The sequence below is a fragment of the Dysidea avara genome, chromosome 5 (assembly GCF_963678975.1).
Source record: "Dysidea avara chromosome 5, odDysAvar1.4, whole genome shotgun sequence".
NCBI classification, from domain to species: Eukaryota; Metazoa; Porifera; class Demospongiae; order Dictyoceratida; family Dysideidae; genus Dysidea; species Dysidea avara.
In genome coordinates, this window is record NC_089276.1 from 25,032,762 (window position 1) to 25,050,466 (window position 17,705).

General features: G+C 36.0%; 2 protein-coding genes across 3 annotated transcripts in view; both read right to left on the reverse strand.

The window, feature by feature from the left end:
- Positions 1 to 88: 88 nt before the first annotated feature.
- LOC136256480 (aquaporin-10-like) lies at positions 89 to 8,854 on the reverse strand. 2 transcript variants are annotated; one of them, XM_066049454.1, is made up of 7 exons: positions 8,736 to 8,854; positions 4,719 to 4,895; positions 3,736 to 3,898; positions 3,578 to 3,679; positions 3,111 to 3,229; positions 2,131 to 2,348; positions 89 to 315 (listed from the first exon to the last, which is right to left on the reverse strand). In XM_066049454.1, the coding sequence occupies exons 2-7, from the start codon at positions 4,884 to 4,886 to the stop codon at positions 204 to 206; spliced, it is 882 nt and encodes a 293-aa protein (XP_065905526.1). In that variant the 5' UTR covers positions 4,887 to 4,895; positions 8,736 to 8,854; the 3' UTR covers positions 89 to 203. The 2 variants fall into 2 exon arrangements, with proteins under 2 accessions (XP_065905526.1, XP_065905525.1); XM_066049453.1 differs by lacking the exon at positions 8,736 to 8,854 and adding an exon at positions 5,869 to 6,048.
- Positions 8,757 to 17,705, reverse strand: part of LOC136256481 (aquaporin-10-like) — a 13,341-nt gene continuing 4,392 nt past the window's right edge. The window contains exons 2-7 of the mRNA XM_066049455.1: positions 16,544 to 16,714; positions 11,766 to 11,928; positions 11,596 to 11,697; positions 11,190 to 11,308; positions 10,586 to 10,803; positions 8,757 to 8,994 (exon numbers count right to left, since the gene is read on the reverse strand). Of these exons, the coding sequence (XP_065905527.1) occupies positions 8,883 to 8,994; positions 10,586 to 10,803; positions 11,190 to 11,308; positions 11,596 to 11,697; positions 11,766 to 11,928; positions 16,544 to 16,705 (876 nt within the window). The 5' untranslated portion in view covers positions 16,706 to 16,714 and the 3' untranslated portion in view covers positions 8,757 to 8,882. The remainder of the gene's footprint in view (positions 8,995 to 10,585; positions 10,804 to 11,189; positions 11,309 to 11,595; positions 11,698 to 11,765; positions 11,929 to 16,543; positions 16,715 to 17,705) is intronic.

Genomic DNA, 17,705 nt, shown 5'->3' on the forward strand with positions numbered 1-17,705 from the left:
GTGCTCGTGTATGTATTTAATGTGTGTAATTATTTGAGGATTGAGTTTGGCTCAAACTGACACCAATACAGGCATTTCATGTTGTATACAAGTTGTGAAATAATATTATTAGTTTTTGGTCATAATTAAATTGTGTATATACAGTATTAGTTTGTGACCAAGGTACAAGCATTACAGTATCCACATTGATATTAAAAATTCAATCAGTAGTTCTGGGTGTGATGTAGTTCAATCAGTAGCACATAGGTCAGTCCACCAAGTATACCTCCTATGGATGGGGCAACGATTGGTATCCAGAACCAGTAGTTATGGTGACTATAGGGAAAGTACAAGCACTGCATGTATTTGATATAGTATATTGCTTTTAATTATTTAACATAGCTACATCAATGACAGTTTTTCTGCCATTCAGGGTTTAGTACAATACCACTTGCTCCTTGGGAAAGTGATTTGCAGTTACCTATGAAAGGAATAGTTGTTATTGCTTGACTGTATGCCTACAAAGTTACAAGTAGTATGTAGTAGAGATGTACCGATCTACTGATCTAGTATCGGATCTGTGCCAATCTCGACAATTTGAACAAAATTGGTAGAACCAATTTTCTGTTGAAGCCACCAATTCATGATACCGATCTTTCTTATTGCCTTTTCTTCAAACATACTAAACAACTTCTATCATTTCTCTGCTCCATTTATGAAATAAGCTAAGTATAGTGCCATTTGATTTCCTGGTGCTCACATGCATTAAAATATTTGTGGGTGCTGTCACTGCTGATTGTCTGGGTGGTGTAATTGGGGCCACACCACCATTGGTATTGACTCTAGTAACAATGTTGTGATCATCATTCAGCTAACAATGTACCAATTAGCTTAGTCTGAGATTATAAAATGCTATAAGAATTACCTGTACAAGATCAGTCATCATATTAGATAACTGATGTCAGATCGATACAATATCGGTAGGATCGGTAATAAATTTCCTAGATGGATCGGTATTGGTAAAGCTCAGAAAAGTCGAATCGGTACATCTCTAATATGTAGTACAACAACACTTTTGTATGGTTCAAAATTGGTGCCTGTACAAGGGTGCTTAATTACCAAAACATATCCGCAAAAAAATCAAACTAGCGTAATACAAAACTAAGCACAAGTTATAGCAACAGATACAGTAATGGTATAAAAACAACTACAGTAGCTGACAACTTACCATGGAAATACTATATACAATAGGCAGGACAAAATGTTGGAGGACTGAGGGTCAAAACAATATGGAACAGAATATCTTGTCACAAGAAACATGTGTAAGCATGAGAGTTACAGAATGAGCACGGGTGGAGAATGTGTTAAAAGTACAAGATTTGCAAAGAACTATGTTGGATGTCACACATCATAGATAATTTCATTGAGAGAAAAGTGCAGCTCACACAATCAACCATCTAAAGATTTAGTAGAAGAGACCAGTGACTCCAACATGCCCATCGCAGTAACTTTCCAAGATAGCACTGACATGACAGTCAAAGTCAAGTTGTTAGCTTACACTTGTTCAAGATCCTTCCATATAGCCACACGATATACTGTAGTATGCTAAAAGTCACTTGTCATTGACAAGCTGAAGCGATGTCTAACAGTAAAAAAAAAGCCTTTATATTGCATTTATAATCTCACTTCACAAAAATTAAGGATTGTGAGTTGCCATGAATACAACTATTATTTTTGAAACTCGGGTATAATTAAGTATAAAACCTTCACCACCCAAGCACACTTTTTTATGTGACCAGATCTGCAGAAACCTGAGAACAATATAAAGCATTGTTTACATGAGTAAAATACACACACGTATCATCAAAAATTTCCTTAAATTGTAAACTGTAAAGAAAGTAACTAAGTAGATTGTAATCAAAGGCAGGTTTCCACAGATCAGGTAACATATACATAGCTATATAATAATTGCCTACGTCAATATGCACTCTTATGATAACTTCATTTTGCATCTTGTTTCACTTGTTCTATGCTCTGTGTGGACTAACACAGTGCAATAATCAACATATCATGATCAGGAACATACTCTTATTTTCATGTGATGATTGACTTGTAATATATTTTGGTGCAGTAACAGACAATTATACTTACGTAAAAACCTGTGTACCCCATCCAGCACAGAAAGTGAACAGTCTTGGAGAGAAGTCTCGAGCAGGATTAATTGCATAGCCACAGTTATAACCATACGTCGCTCCAATAGCAACTACCAGTAGTCCAATCATGAATGGTTTTAGACCATGCTTTGGTTCTGTGTTACAACCATCACAAATTGCAACTACACCAAGAACCAACAAGAATGTTCCCAATACCTACAATGATGTATACACTTGATTCTATTTCTGTGATATTACCTGTACATGCACATCAATACAATATCAGAGACTGCTCCATTTGGTTTTTAATTACATACACTGTAATATTTAATTGCAACTTCAAAAATGATGACTAGGTGCTATTGTGGTCAGTAGCCTACTTATATATTGTATTTCATGGTGGAGCTTGTGGGATTTGCTGCATTTGCAATAAAAGTGTGCTTATGCCCATTCCCATTTAAAAGGGACCAAATAGCTGTGTATACCGTATACATACAAAATTTTGAGGTAAGTAATTTTCACATATTAACAATTTTAAGGATTTTTGCTGTTATATTTTTGATCACTTGTTATTTACTTAGATTGCCTCCTATATAGGTATGAGCCAATCCTAATATTTTTTCGAGGATGAAAATTTTGCAGACAGTCAAGTAACCACAAAATAATTGTACATATATGGTATACAAATGTCTGTGGTCTCTACACTATTTCATTTACAGCTACTACTGTATATACATATACATGGCACTTAAATATATTTAATCGTGGGTTTTAATTAGCACATGGCTTAAGTCATTATACAGTTACATAAAGATTGATGATACTCAATAATAGTGTAATGTCACAAACAGAAAGATAGCATCACTGGACAATTGACATGCATACAAAATTTGAAAAGAGTCAGGGATGGTGTCGAAAACCACCCCTCCCCAACCTAAATCTGCCTCTGTTTACAAGTACTGATACTACATGACTAACCTGATCAAAGAATCCTGTAACATTAGATACAAATTCTTGTGGATAGGTAGCCCAAATTCCAGCAGTTGCAATAGATCGATGTCCAGTGTCGGTAAAATTTTCAAAGCGTTCAAGAGCATCTGTAACACCATGAGTGCATTAATAATGCAACAGTGTATATAATTACATGAAAGTTTCACATTAATTAACACACAATTATCATGGACCATAAACAGTTCATCACATAAATACATTACAAGCATATATCTCCAAGAGAACAATCATACATAGTTTGGGGGCAGAGAACAGTACTCCAAAGTGGGTAGACAAGTAATATGGGTTGGTTGTCATTTAGGTTTAAATCATTGTACAAGTAGATATAAGGCATTTATAAATTTAAGAACTTCGACCTCATGCACTCCCTAAGGTAGAATTCAATATGTTCCTGGTGACAGTAAAGTATAGCCCTAGGTGTAATTGTAACTTACCATAATATATTCCAAACACAATAGCTGAAGAAAGAAAAGCAGCTAAATACTGTGCGATCCAGTAGCCAATAATCTTTTTCCATGATAACCGTCTTAAGACCACTGCAATACACAGGAAATTTTTATAATCATTGATACAATTGTAAATAAAACCATACCCATTGCTAGGGTAACGGCTGGATTCATGTGAGCTCCAGAAATACCCATTGCCATGTAGCATCCAAAAGTTACACCAAAGCCCCAACTGAGATTAATGGATAGCCAATCTCCAAATTTGTTTTGACTTAGCAACACCTGAGCGACTGAACCAGTTCCAAATATCTGCATTATAGAAAGTATAAACCAGGAGTCATAAGCGCTACATGCAAGGCACACTGCAAAAGGGATCCTGCATAAACTGATAGTAAAATAATATTGTGTGTATCTTGATAATACTGTTGTACCTTGAATAACAATAACGACTCCTATTTTACTCTTAACCACATATAATATATGGCAAAAAGATTAACCATACTTTAGAATTCCCACTAAAATTCATAACTAACCATTCCCACTGAAACCATACTTCAAGGAGTTTACTGGAATTGCATGGAAGCTACTTACATGTGTTTCTTGTGCAATTACTACCATACAGACCATTAAGGTGTTGCTACAAGTGCTATATGTGCTCAAAGGTCAACAGAAGGCGTAAAAACAACAAAAAGTGTTAAAACTTAGCAACAATAGAAGCCATGGTCCATGTGTTGTTTTATTACCAGCACATTACAGTGGAACCTCTCTTATCCAGGCAGTCTTGGTACATACTACTACCCCGTATCTCAGAAATGTCTGTAACTGGCCAGTTGCATTATAAACAGAGTCTGAAATCTTAGTGCCAGTTATATCACAGTAGCTAGTCACAGAATATACTGACATCCACCTTCAGCTTCATGTCAATAGACTGTGATATACAAGTAGATTATTGATGATCTCGGCTGGGATCAATCTACTCATCAATCCACCATGTACTTGTGAAAAGATGTACGGGACAACATATCAGAAAGTTTTATAGTGTACGTAATCAGACATCTGATACAATAATATTATGAAGCAATTTATCAATGTTTTGATGCTCTTAATTGAACAGTCACTCAACACTAACCATCAAAACAAATGTAGCTAAAAACTCTGCTATGTAGTCTTTTCCAGCATAATAGATGGCTTGCTTCCACAACTCTCTTATCTTTATTAGCAATGATGAATTTGTTGGCTCCTTAGATGCATTAGTTGATGCAATTTGTTCAAGCAAATAGTCAGAATCCGATGACATTACAGCAACCTGTTAAACATATTGTAAGGTACGCATATATCAAACCAAAACCTTAGAATTAACCTAGTCCTTAGCTATTATACAAAATGATAGAACTTCACATCACCACAAGCTACAGTGGAACCTCAGTTATCCGAACCCCTTGGGACCAGATTCACCAGAAGTCTGAAAAGTTCATATCTCTGAAACCGTGTATAAATAACCATAAAATAGCATAAAAAGAACATTATAAAATATCAGTATTATCAAAATAGAAGTCACTACTCTAATAAAGCAGTTGGTTAACTGACAATCCAGGTCCAGATAACTGAGGTTCCACTGTATATGTATTTCTGAGGCCAGCACATAAACTATAGAGGCTTTCTGTTTGACGTCACACTAAATGCTTTCCGTATAATTACAGGTTATCTTCGTGAATGCGCGAGGCAAGAGTGAGTTACAAGCCAAAGAAAGCTGGCAAAAATAAGAAAGTTGTGATGCAATTGTTATGCATAGTAATATTGTGGAAGAAACAGGGCCGTTCCAGCTGTTCGTTAGCTTGTACAGCCCAGTACCACTTTTGAATTGGTTAAGTAACTCACTCAGTATAGTGAGTCTTTCTTCAATTGAGCACAATCGCAAAAATGGGTCCCATTCATTTATGCCTAAAAAACATGGCGTCTAGTAACCGTTACTAACTCAAACATGCTACGATGACGTAAATGGATAACCTCTATATAGCTCTGCAAGTCACAGTATAGATAAGGGTGTAGACACACATCTATGCTTGTGTTCACCTTGTAGGCTGTTGTGACTTTTTAATTATTATTGTTCAACTATCCCCCTAGGGACCCAACAAACTAGCCTGCAGCTGCAGTACCTGAACCTGAAAACAGAATGCCAGACCAGGTGGTGACTTGAGCCACAGACAGCTTTCGTAGCTAGTTGTTCGTTCAGATTTCGTTGCATGTGTCGCTCCCATGTGTGTTCAACTACGTCTAACCTTCAGAAATTCATACAACTAGGAGCACACCCACGAAGATACCGCTCTTCACTTAACTTGCCACCCTGCGACGTTGCACCTTCAGATCGATCTGTAGATTACTAAGCGAATTACTAAGAGTCTCAGTCGCTGCAACCTTCCTGGTCATATGATGGGTTGGTCATTCGGATTCAGGTTTCAACTTAGTCTGGCGCCGCCCGCCCCTTTTTGTGAAGGGGTGGGCGGCGCCAGACTATAGTTTCAACTACAAAGCCATTCAATGTTGTTTCCAAATTGGAACGTGATACCATTTGACTGGCTCCGCTCGCCCCCAAGAGTGGGCGGTGCGAAATTTAAGAATCACTATAACTGTATAATAGTGCCTAGTAGGCATGAATAGGCTAACAAAAATTCCTAGAACATTGCCCCAAATGCCCCATCCTGGATCCGCCATTGCATTATTGCTGTCAATATTCATTATTTATCCTGTGACTACATAGGCAGCATAGCAGTAACTAGTTTAGCATTCAGAAAGCCCATTAAGCTAGCTTTTGTTCTTTTCTACTCTATTCTTACCTGTAAGATACTATAATGGATAATGAACCGTCCACCCACATATATTTTTAAGGTCAATGAAATGGGAAACAAGGAATTTTGTTGGAGTGGCCTTATATATAGGTTCCCTGGGCTAGTGGTGAAGCACCTCGTATCCAGTTCCGAACTGGTAGACTTGATAATAATAAAAATACATGATATAATAATAAAATAATGATCTACCCGAGGATCTAGCTACCACATTTGTTAGCCAGCTACAACGTCCAGTCTGTAAGTATCATAATCCAGGGGAAAAGGATAGTTAGCTCTTTCTTATTCAAATTCCACATCGTTTTCAAGATGTTGACTGATCACTGCCTGCCGGTGAGTCTGGCAGTCACCCCGGCCTTGAATAATGACGAGTTATTACTCTTGCTATACTTAAACATCCAGTCTACTGGAAGCACTCAATGCTACTGAATTGTATTAAAAGAACAAAGTTTAGATGATTACATTACTATTATACATAATAATAGCTATAGTAATGGCACACTTAGAACCTAAAAATGCATGTAGCAAAGCCAACAAACTGACATGCTAGCTAAGCGGATCAACACATTTAAGTTGCAATTTAAAAGTAATGCAGAAATGGGTGATGCCAAAATAGTCTAATTATACAACACCTGAAATGATTTCATTAAAAACATCAATCTGGTGCCTGCCAGTGAGTTGAAGTTGAACCTCTTCAACCTGACTTGTGCATGGACAGCTATTTTACCATTATCAAATATTTGCCATATCACCTGCTAAACAGTATACAGTTTTTTTTCTAGCTTAATGCTTGTATTCAAATGACTCTATAGCTAAAACTCTAGTGAAATTTCAAGCATCAATAACAAGGCACTGTATGTTGTGTATTGCATGCATCTGGAGGTTAACCGTAGCTATATTGCTGCAAAGTGCAAACCCCTCGCTATATATCAGAGATAAATATAAACTGATGTGATCAAGGATGTGATTTCCTAATGTAGATACACGATCTTTTAAAATTAATTCCAAATTTCAGAAGGAGATGGAATATATAGCTATCTGGCATACAGATGAGTTGACCAAGTGATTCTAATGTTCTTCCCTTTAAATCTTTGCAACACAGATTGATATTGCTAGCTGGGTGTTGCACTATTTGCATCAATTTAAGTGACACTATCTATAGTAAGAAGTTATATCAACATGCAAATTACAGTATAAACTATTCATGGGATTTTCTATAATTAAATTTGTGATGAAAAAGTTTATGTCCTATGAAGTACCCATGGTACTTTAATTCCAACAAAATTTCTTTCAATAATTGCATATTCATCTGATATTCATTGATTGATGACATTTATTTTCATTATTACAGTATATTGTCATACTTCACAGCACTAAAAAGCTTCTTCATTTGTGGTAATGGGTAATGATTATTCACGTGTAACTTGTGTTTCATAGGTATACATGTTGCTGTCAGACTTTCAGTGCTGGTCATTGTAAAGCTTTAATAACAATAACAATATATTTCATAGTGAATTCATGGCAAAATTAGCTACTACCATAATAGACGTATGCTAATAAATTTACAAATATCTTTCAGCTTCTAGGAGGGGTGGGCAATATTTCAATAAGATCGATAAATTCAATATTTTACTGAAATTGATGCAAAATGATATCGAGATACACTGTAACAAGCACAATGTGTTATGGTTGCTGTTACCTTGGTAAGTATGATGCAACATCTTGTACAAAAAACATCTTGGGTACAGCTTAGGCATACAATACTAGGTATTGACAACCAGCTACTATACTATACAATAATATCAAAATTCTTGGAATTTGAAAACAAATTGGACAGGCGGGTCAGTTGATATGGACCAGTTATACATGAGTTATTCAAGTGACATATTGCAATATTAGTAGTTATCAAGATAACGTACCAAAAAATTATCGATATTTCTTTTTGAAGGTATCGCCCACCCCTAGCTTCTAGTGTTCACACATAGCTATATAGATCATGTAAAGGGTCCATGCATGGTACAAACAATGTGCATGTTACAGGGACTGAACCCTCTTCAAACCATGCAAGTATATGTTGATGTGAGCCGACATCCATATGTTGAATGAACCAGGCAATCTATAGCATTACTATTATTGACCATCTTTAGAGTACAAAATAACTTTCTGTATGTACATGGAATCCTGGGACAACATACGACCAGTACTTACATTAGAATCAAGCAATCAAAGAGTGCTCAAAAGAGGCAGACAAGTGCCTTAGAAAGCTAACTGGTAACCAAGCTATATTTTAATCAATTAAAAACCTTAATTGTAGTAGCAGATGGTTCTACAGGAGTACTGATAGTGACTACCTGTGCACAATAAAATTCAAATACAAAACGCTATGCATGTGGTAAACACTATTATCAGAACTCAACCAAATACTAGTGGCTATTAATAGTATCAAGTGGTTAAGCTTGATGCACGTGATGCAGTTCAATCAGTAGCACATAGGTCAGTCCACCAAGTATACCTCCTATGTACGGGGCAACGATTGGTATCCAGAACCAGTAGTTATGGTAACTGTAAAGAAAAAAGTCCAATGTATCAATAAACCTTTGATACACTAAAATATATTACATACAATTGACATAATAATTATCAAAAAGCATTGTGAACATCAAGTTTTAATAAAATTTCAGATTGTAACTGTTTTTCATGTACACAATGTCTGCTGTATATTAACAACAGTATTAATATACTGTACTTTGCATGGAAGGATCAAAGTGCCACCGCATACTGTAATTACATTACCAATTAGCCACCAAACTGTACTACAGTACATTTATGCACATAATTGGGCAAATACAGTACAGTTATGCAGAATGGTTATTGCCAGGAATGTTACAAAGACAACCCCACTCAGGCAGCACAATTGATCATTGTAACAGACTAATCCTACCAGTTGGTTCTACAACTAGAAATAGATTACATGGATACTTACTGAGATCACCAAAAATTGAACTGGTTTGGGAATGTGAGATGAATACTCCAAGCAAGAAGACAAAAAAGCACATACGTATGTTTTTGTGTACGAAAAATACAGCACTCAGGGGTGTCATACAGCACTCAGCTTCATCTTGTGCTGTATTATCCTCTTGATATGCCCCCTTGTGCTGTATTTTCCATACACAAATACGGTGGTGCTTTAACTATAAGTTAATTACAGATTTTAACAAAACAATTTAAGTTACGTTTTATGGAAGCCACATAGCTGAACTGCAGTGCCAGCTGTGTGGGATATACACTGATTAATATATTCTTGACAGAAAGATATCAGATGTAGCAAATGATGGGTCCTCCTTTGCAACATTGGATTTCCTGGTCATCTCTGGCATGTTTACAAACTCAAATTGTTTCATTTCAGACAACAAAAATTAGTCTAAATGTTTAATTTACATTGTTATTTTAAAATGTCACACATTTGCACATGTGATATTTTTTCATTATAGCATGGGTAAAATATTTATTTACCTGCATTTAAGGCAGGCTCAAATAAATGCCAGCTTCTAAATGAAGGCGAGGGGTGCTAAAATTATTTTACGAGATTTCCCATAAACTAGAGCAAGGCTAAATACAACTAATGAAAGTCATGACTTGTCCACCTGAAGTCAACAGTGGCTGTGCTGATTAGCTATCATGCTAAATGCGCTTTATTTTCTAAATTAATTGCAGAGACATTTCTTGTACTATTCTTCGTTTGTAACACAGTGTACCAGGCAGAACATACAGAAAACAAAGCATAATAGCCACTTCACTTTTCAGTAATTGATTGTTAAAGCATGCATTTAGACACAAATTTTATTTTAAGGCCATTCTTTTGATGTGCTATGCACAGGTTCATTAGTTGTAATTGTGATAATCATTAAAGTTTAAAAGAAAACAAGTAGAAGGAAATATTAGGAATTTTCAGTCGGATTAGGGATCAAACAAAAAAAGTTGTGAAACTTGCAAGAGAGTTATCCTGCAGATAATCCTTGTACATACTTCAGTACATTACTTTATTATAGCATTTATGATATTTGGGTTCATTTCCATGCCATTTATGTGTACAATTTTTTTAAATTCAAGGTATTACAGCAATAACCAATTCAAAAAATACAAATATACTTACGTAAAGACTTTTGTACCCCATCCAGCACAAAGTGTGAACAATCTCGGAGAGAAGTCTCGAGCAGGGTTAACTGCATAACCACAGTTATAACCATAAGTTGCTCCAATAGCAACCAGTAGTAATCCAATCATGAGTGGCTTTAGACCATGTTTTGGTTCTGTGTTACGACCATCACAGATTGCAACTATTCCGAGCACCAGCAAGAATGTTCCAAAAACCTACATAAATATGCATTTGTATACCTGATTGTTATTATTATTATTCATTTGCAAAAATGTAATACAGTAGCTACTCTAATGGAGTGAGTTGTATCACTGCATGTAATAATAGTTGCAAAGAATCTCTGAAGCTTGTACACTATATAAGAGCATTAACAAGTACACATAGCAAAGGTATTTTTCTGGGAATGCAGTATATGCATGTATAATTAACCAACAACACATCTTTTATACCAATATAATTATACTAACTGTTGAGTGTCCTGTTGGGAAGGTGGTCTGATTTTAGGGCCTAAATACTGTATATAATGGACCATGAAAAAGTATTAAGGTTGATGAGTTCCTGATCTTAACTAATACATGTACTGTAACACTATGTGATAAACCTGATCAAAAAATCCTGTAACATTGGATACGTGCTCTTGTGGATAGGTAGCCCAAATTCCAGCAGTTGAAATAGATCGATGTCCACTTTCAGTAACATTTTCAAAGTGTTCAAGAGCATCTAGAACAGTAATCATATATGCATTAGCTAGAAAAATTAAAGATTTAAAGAACAAGAATGGAGAATTTGATCACTTTGACTAAATGTTCATTATTATTGCTGGCACAAAAAGGTATTAACATTACATACAACAAAAATTATTGTTCATGTGCAGGTACACAATCTATATAGATCAAATGTTTCTCAGCTACTGTGTAAAACAATTCAGCTTAAAATTATGTATGCAGTAGACAAAAATTGATTAATATCACACTGTAGTGCATGTGCGATACTATAGCACAACTTACCATAATATATTCCAAACACAACAGCTGAAGAAATAAAAGCTGCCAAATATTGTGCAATCCAGTAGCCAAGAATCTTTTTCCATGATAGCTTTCTAATGACCACTGTAACACACAACATACAAAGGTGCAATAGTTCATTGATTAACCTATTTACAGGTATAAATACTTACCCATTGCTAGGGTAACAGCTGGATTCATGTGAGCTCCAGAAATACCCATTGCCATGTAACATCCAAAAATTATACCAAAGCCCCAACCAAGGTTAATGGATAGCCATTCTCCATTTTGATTCCTACTTAGCACCACCTGAGCAATTGAACCAGTTCCGAATATCTGCAGAAAACGAAAACACAAACCATGTACAGAGCACTATAGTCTGTTTGCATACATATGAGCTCCTACGAAAGTCAACATTAGTATTATAATTTGTTAATACTGAAACAACAACATTTATGTCAACATTTTCAGTCACCCAAATTTATTCAGTAGTAAATATATGGGATATTTTCAATAGGGCTGGGACAAAGCTTTGAATGTTTCTTAGGTTCAAAGGTTAGTTGTACGCCTTATAAAGTGATAGATAATGCACGGAAAATGTCCTTTTAGTCATTAGCCTTACATGATTACAGTATAGCAGACATGCCCATTTGCAATCGATCGATCCCGTCATTCAGTAACGCTTCTATGCATTTTCCAAATGTTTACAAACTTATTAAATAGGATTAGAAAGATAAAACTTAAGAAGGATAAATGCAAGAAAATCTGGAACTTGAAAGCTAATATCGAAGCTTTGAATGTTTAAACATTTTATTAGCGAATGTTCGAAGGTAAATTCCACTATTTATCCCAGCCCTAATTTTCAAAGTCTCACACTTTAGTGCTTAAGTGCATCAAAAAGATGAGGAATCAAAATCTTCTCTATGCTCCTGTGTAACAGTGTACTAAAGAAAACTGACACTACATATAGCAGATCTAGCATTTTGCTATCACTGTAAATGAACGTACATATAGGACAACAGATCAAGACACACTGTCGTGTGTCATGTGGTCAAGAAAGCCAGGAAGTCACACCGCAAGTATATTGAAAGGATTAAATTTCATGGATGCATAGCTACATATGGTCCCTTCGTAAGTATATTGAAAGGATTAAGGTTCATGCATGCATAGCTACTTCTCCAAGGCACACTTTTTTTTGCATTAAACTGTCTACTAGGTAGGTATGCCTCAATTTCACCAGCAAATTTTATGGTATAATGGATGAGTAAAGGCAATGAGCAAAATGCTGGCATAATACGTGTAGGCGCAAATTTTGTGAAGTGATTGAGATACTCTAATAGGACAGTAACACATGATAAAATATCAGCAATGCATTATTAATTGTTATGGTGGTGATCAAAGTACCCTAATAGAACAGTCACATATGTTAAGCAATATATTCTTTCCATATATTATCGTAAGATTGAAATACTCCAATATAACAATCACTTTAAGGTGAAATTGTAGCTTTGCACTTAGAAATGGTCAATTAACAAAGTTTAATGCTGAGCGAAATATGGAGCATAATAGGTGAAAAATAAAAGAATTGTTGGAAAGAAAAATAGGTGGAAAAGCGTCCCTACTATTAGGTAGGGTAAGCCATACAGTTAATTTGATTGAATTCTCTCCAGTCATTTGCAACATACTGTACATTTGGCCACTTTTCTTTCTCCATTTTTCCTCTCTTCTTAAGTGCCAACAGGGGCCAAGAGTTTACTTTTCACACATTTTGCAAAAATTGTTATATTTGCCTTGAAATTTGGTACAAATTTAGAGCATATAAAAACATGAATTTGATTAATATCCATGGATGTTTATTATGGCTACAGGATAAACCGTGTATGGGTAAATAGGCCAATTATTATAGCAGTGCCTTTTGTGGTTTAAAAACAAACAAGTACGTAGTAGCTACAGAATTACAGAGCAAAAACCTAACAAGTGTAAACTGTGGGGTTGAGATACTCTAATAGAAAATGTACAGTAGCCGCAGTGTGTAAAATGTGCACAAAACTTTACTAGGGTTCGAACCAGGGACCTCCCCACATAAAACCATATCCTTAACCATTGAGCCCACTGCGTTCGCAGCTGTTCATCTTTCTTAGTTTCCACTTTATAAATTCTGGTTTAAGGTTACTCTTCATTGCTGAATACCTTACCGTGAGGCAAAGAATCTGCAACCCCATTTATAAATAAATAGACTGCAATGGAAGTGGATGCCCCATGACATAAGCCATGATGTCAGCACTAATTGATGCTCAAAAATACCTTTGATCTAGATGTGTTCAGGTAATGTACTCAGGTGGGTCGTAATTGCAATGTGGACACTAGTCACTTTATCAATTCATAATGTAGTACCACAGTACTGGACAAACAGCTGAGGAGTAATTAATGCTAAACAGCAACACGTGTTTTGTGTTCAGATTGTATTTGCTACAAAAGAATCTACTGATGTAGAAATAATAAATAAACTTGTGCATGTCTCGCAATTACAAGCCACTTGGGTATAATAACTCAAATTTTGAGGGATACCAATGTGTAACTAGTATTTTAAAAATTGTTATGAAATAGGGATCTATGCAACAATAAGTAGTGAAGCAACAATAAGTAGTGAAACAAGAGATGAATAATGGTATTACAGCATAGCTCAGTAGGAAAGTCTCTACTTTAGTACTGAACCAAAGTAGGAACTTTCCCACCGAGCTATGCTTTAATACCATCATTCACCTCTTGTTTCACTACTTATTATTCCATAGATCCATACTTCATCTTTTAAATTAACAATTTTTTAAACACTAGTTTGTTTAGTTTTTTTGTTGTAGCACAGCTAGTTACAGTAACTTGTGACTATTCTGTTACAACACAAGTAGACCAAAAAATTTGGAAATTTCAACTAGGGTAGGGACCATAGCACATCGATAAAAAGTACTGAAACAAGCTAGAGTAGTGCATGAAATCAGGTCCTTACTCTAGTTGAAAATTCCAATTACCTTTTCTTGTTACCTTTTTTTTTTGTAAATAATTATTATGACTGGTGAACCCACGCATACTGATCAAAAGAAAGAAATGGCACTGTGCGCCTCAGCTATATCAATTGTTGTCTGAAAAGTGAAGTATCCATTATGCTTCGTTGTCAGCTATGTTCAACCTGTTACGCAGCAGTACAAATCAAGAACTGTTCAAAAAGCACCTCTGCAATCTAAGTAGCCACTACGAAAAATATGGTTGATTTCCATTATGAAGGGAAGCCATCATGTGCTACTGCCAAATTGACACTATTCACTGTCAGCAAAGATGAATGGGACACAAAGGAGACACTGGAAAGTCCATGAAGAATGCATCATACGTACTGCGGTATGCCAAAAGGCACCTCTCAGACTGAAGTGACACCAAACAGTGAAAAAATCAAGTCCGTAGTCTTAGCTATTATTGAGTTACGCTTGTTTGAAGGCATCAGTCAGTCGGTCAGTCAGTAGAAAATTCCATTAAATAAATTGTTTTTAAATTCCGTAGTAACCTGCTGAAAGCATTTTGAAGGATTGTTTGGGCTTAGTTTTACCTGCTTCATCATTGTTTTTGGAAAAGTGAGGCTGGTTTTGGGTGATTTTTTCATGGGACACACCCACACATTTGTGGTCACTATTATACAGTACTATCTTTATTATTTTATTATTTTTATTAAAGCTTTACAGCACAAGTGCTGAAGGTCTGTAGGACACCTGGTCCTACAGCCTGTTCAAAGACACCAGATATAAAGACATTAGTTACATAAGGTGTATGTGAAAAGTTGCAGGAAGGAAAAAAACAAACATGACTGGACCTAGGTAGCCTCGAACCTGCAGCAATCCGATTTACGCTTGAATGCTTACAGGAGTCTACCAGGCGTTCAGGATGTTTTCTCCTTGTTATTTTCATGTAATTATCGTACCGTATGATCATACATGACTGTTGTATTACAGTGACTGTTCTATTAGAGTATCTCGAGTCAACCAAGAGGTGTGCAGCTAGCTAGACCAATAAAGGGTGAGGTCATCTTATTTACTGTTAAGTAAATAGCTAGATGGTTAAGAGGTGTGGTCTCTGCACTCTATTGCTGTTAGTCCACCTAGATCTTTATTTGATGGGTGTGGTCGTGAACCTATCGCAAATGGGATCCCAATTGTGAAGGTGCAGATATCTAGCTAGTATACCTATAATAGTAGTGCCAGGACTGAAGCACTTCTGAAATCCAGCTCTGAAATAATTCTGTGGCATCTAAATATGCTGCTGAAAGAACATGCTGACTCAGAAAATTAATGCCTCAATATGGCTTCGTTGAATGAAGAAGACAAGCAGGCTGATTGAAGATAGAAGAAACGACAAGGCGCAGAGGGCCTACACTCTTTGGAACCCCAAAAGGCACATCCCACTGGTGAGTTTGTTATTGTGGTGTAAAATGGTGGCTGTGCGCCGCTTCATTTGGAATTTAGACCTGCGACTGTGGTCAGGCATTGAGGCAGACCAAATTTCAAGTTTTGGCGATTTAAAAAAATTCTATGTCCGGTCACCAGTAAGTGTTTTCTTGTTTTTAATCGTGTTAGATGGACTAATATTCCGTAAAGGTGATTTTCAGGGTGTAAGATGTGTCTAGGACAAAAATTGAAGGTGGAATTTTAGGCGGCACGTGTCATTTTGGGGTACTTAAACAGTACTACCATATTGTTTGATACTGATATCAGACAGTGAAGCAACTGTTCTAAACTATCTCACCTAGCTTGCAATCTGTTTCACCGAACATTTCTCATGCACGTGTTCCCTTTGTGTTACTGATGCATGTGGGTGTTGTGGTATGTCTCATTACAATGTAAGCAATCTGGCTTCACACCGATAAGATGTATATTGTATGTAACTGCATGCACAACTTTATGATACTAACCATCAAAATAAAAGTTGCTAGAAACTCTGCGACATAGTCTCTTCCAGCATAGTAGACAGCTAGTTTCCACAATTCTTGTACCTTTAATATTGCATTTGCAGGCTGCTTAGTTGTATTAGTTGATGGAACACGTTTAAGCAAATAATCAGATTCAGACGACATCACAGCAATCTGTAAATGCAATAAAACAAAATTAGGTTACCTTAAATTATATTAATATGACAACCAAAACTTAAGCTATTTGACTACACCAGACAAATATATCACCTGCTGCTGTGTTTGGATATATAAAGTAGACTTAAACTTGAGTATGTACTTCAATGTTAAGCATTTAGACAATAAAAATATTTTTTGACATTGAACTGATAAAAATGACAAGTCCACAAAAATCAATAACAAAATAAATTATTGCAAGCAAATATTATTTTAAAAACTGGTGATGACAACTTTATCAGCACATGAGATCTACATGTACATGTATATTGCATCTAAACTAGGTGACTAGCTATGGCAGTGGTAAAAAGCAAAGAGAAGACCAAATGCAGCAGATCCATTAGCAGGCCAGCAGTATCTAGGAAGAGATGAAGAGAAGCACTACTGAATCCCCTTTCACTACACTATCCCTTGCACAGTCCCTATCCATTTTAACAATTCAGTAACATTTAGGAGCCTATAGGTGCCACAATTGCAAGTCCTTGTGCTGCCCTTGAGTTTCTGGCATAACTCACTCCAATAAATAGTTCTGTACAGAAGGATATAGCTATGCTGTATTTTATTTTAACTACATACAATTGTGAGCTATAGTACCAACCTTGTAGAATACTAAGTTATTTAACCAGCCACAAGAGAGTGATTGGGTTCTCACTCAGCAGGTCACATAATATACACATGCTAACCAGTAAAGCGGTTAGAAATATTCGCTTCTAGCTATACTTATATGTTCAGGGGTGCATGGCAATTAAAATATCTGATCCAAATGGCCAACATTTTACTTTTTATGAAGAATTGGAAATTTCAACTCCTGTGTTTGCTTTATATTAATATGAATTAACACTTTACAATGACCAGCACTGAAGGTCTGACCATATATGGGTCTGACAGCAACTTGTGCTGCAGCTTTCAGTCCATACAAGCACCAAACACATAGCTATTATACACACAT

Bases quoted from the DNA above. Each gene is read 5' to 3' on its own strand.
- LOC136256480 (XM_066049454.1), bottom strand. From the start codon at position 4,886: ATGTCATCGGATTCTGACTATTTGCTTGAACAAATTGCATCAACTAAT. The intron at 3,230-3,577 runs GTAAGTTACAAT...ATGGTGTTACAG, and splicing joins TGTGTTTGGAATATATTATG to ATGCTCTTGAACGCTTTGAA. The intron at 2,349-3,110 runs GTTAGTCATGTA...ACATCATTGTAG, and splicing joins TTACAGGATTCTTTGATCAG to GTATTGGGAACATTCTTGTT.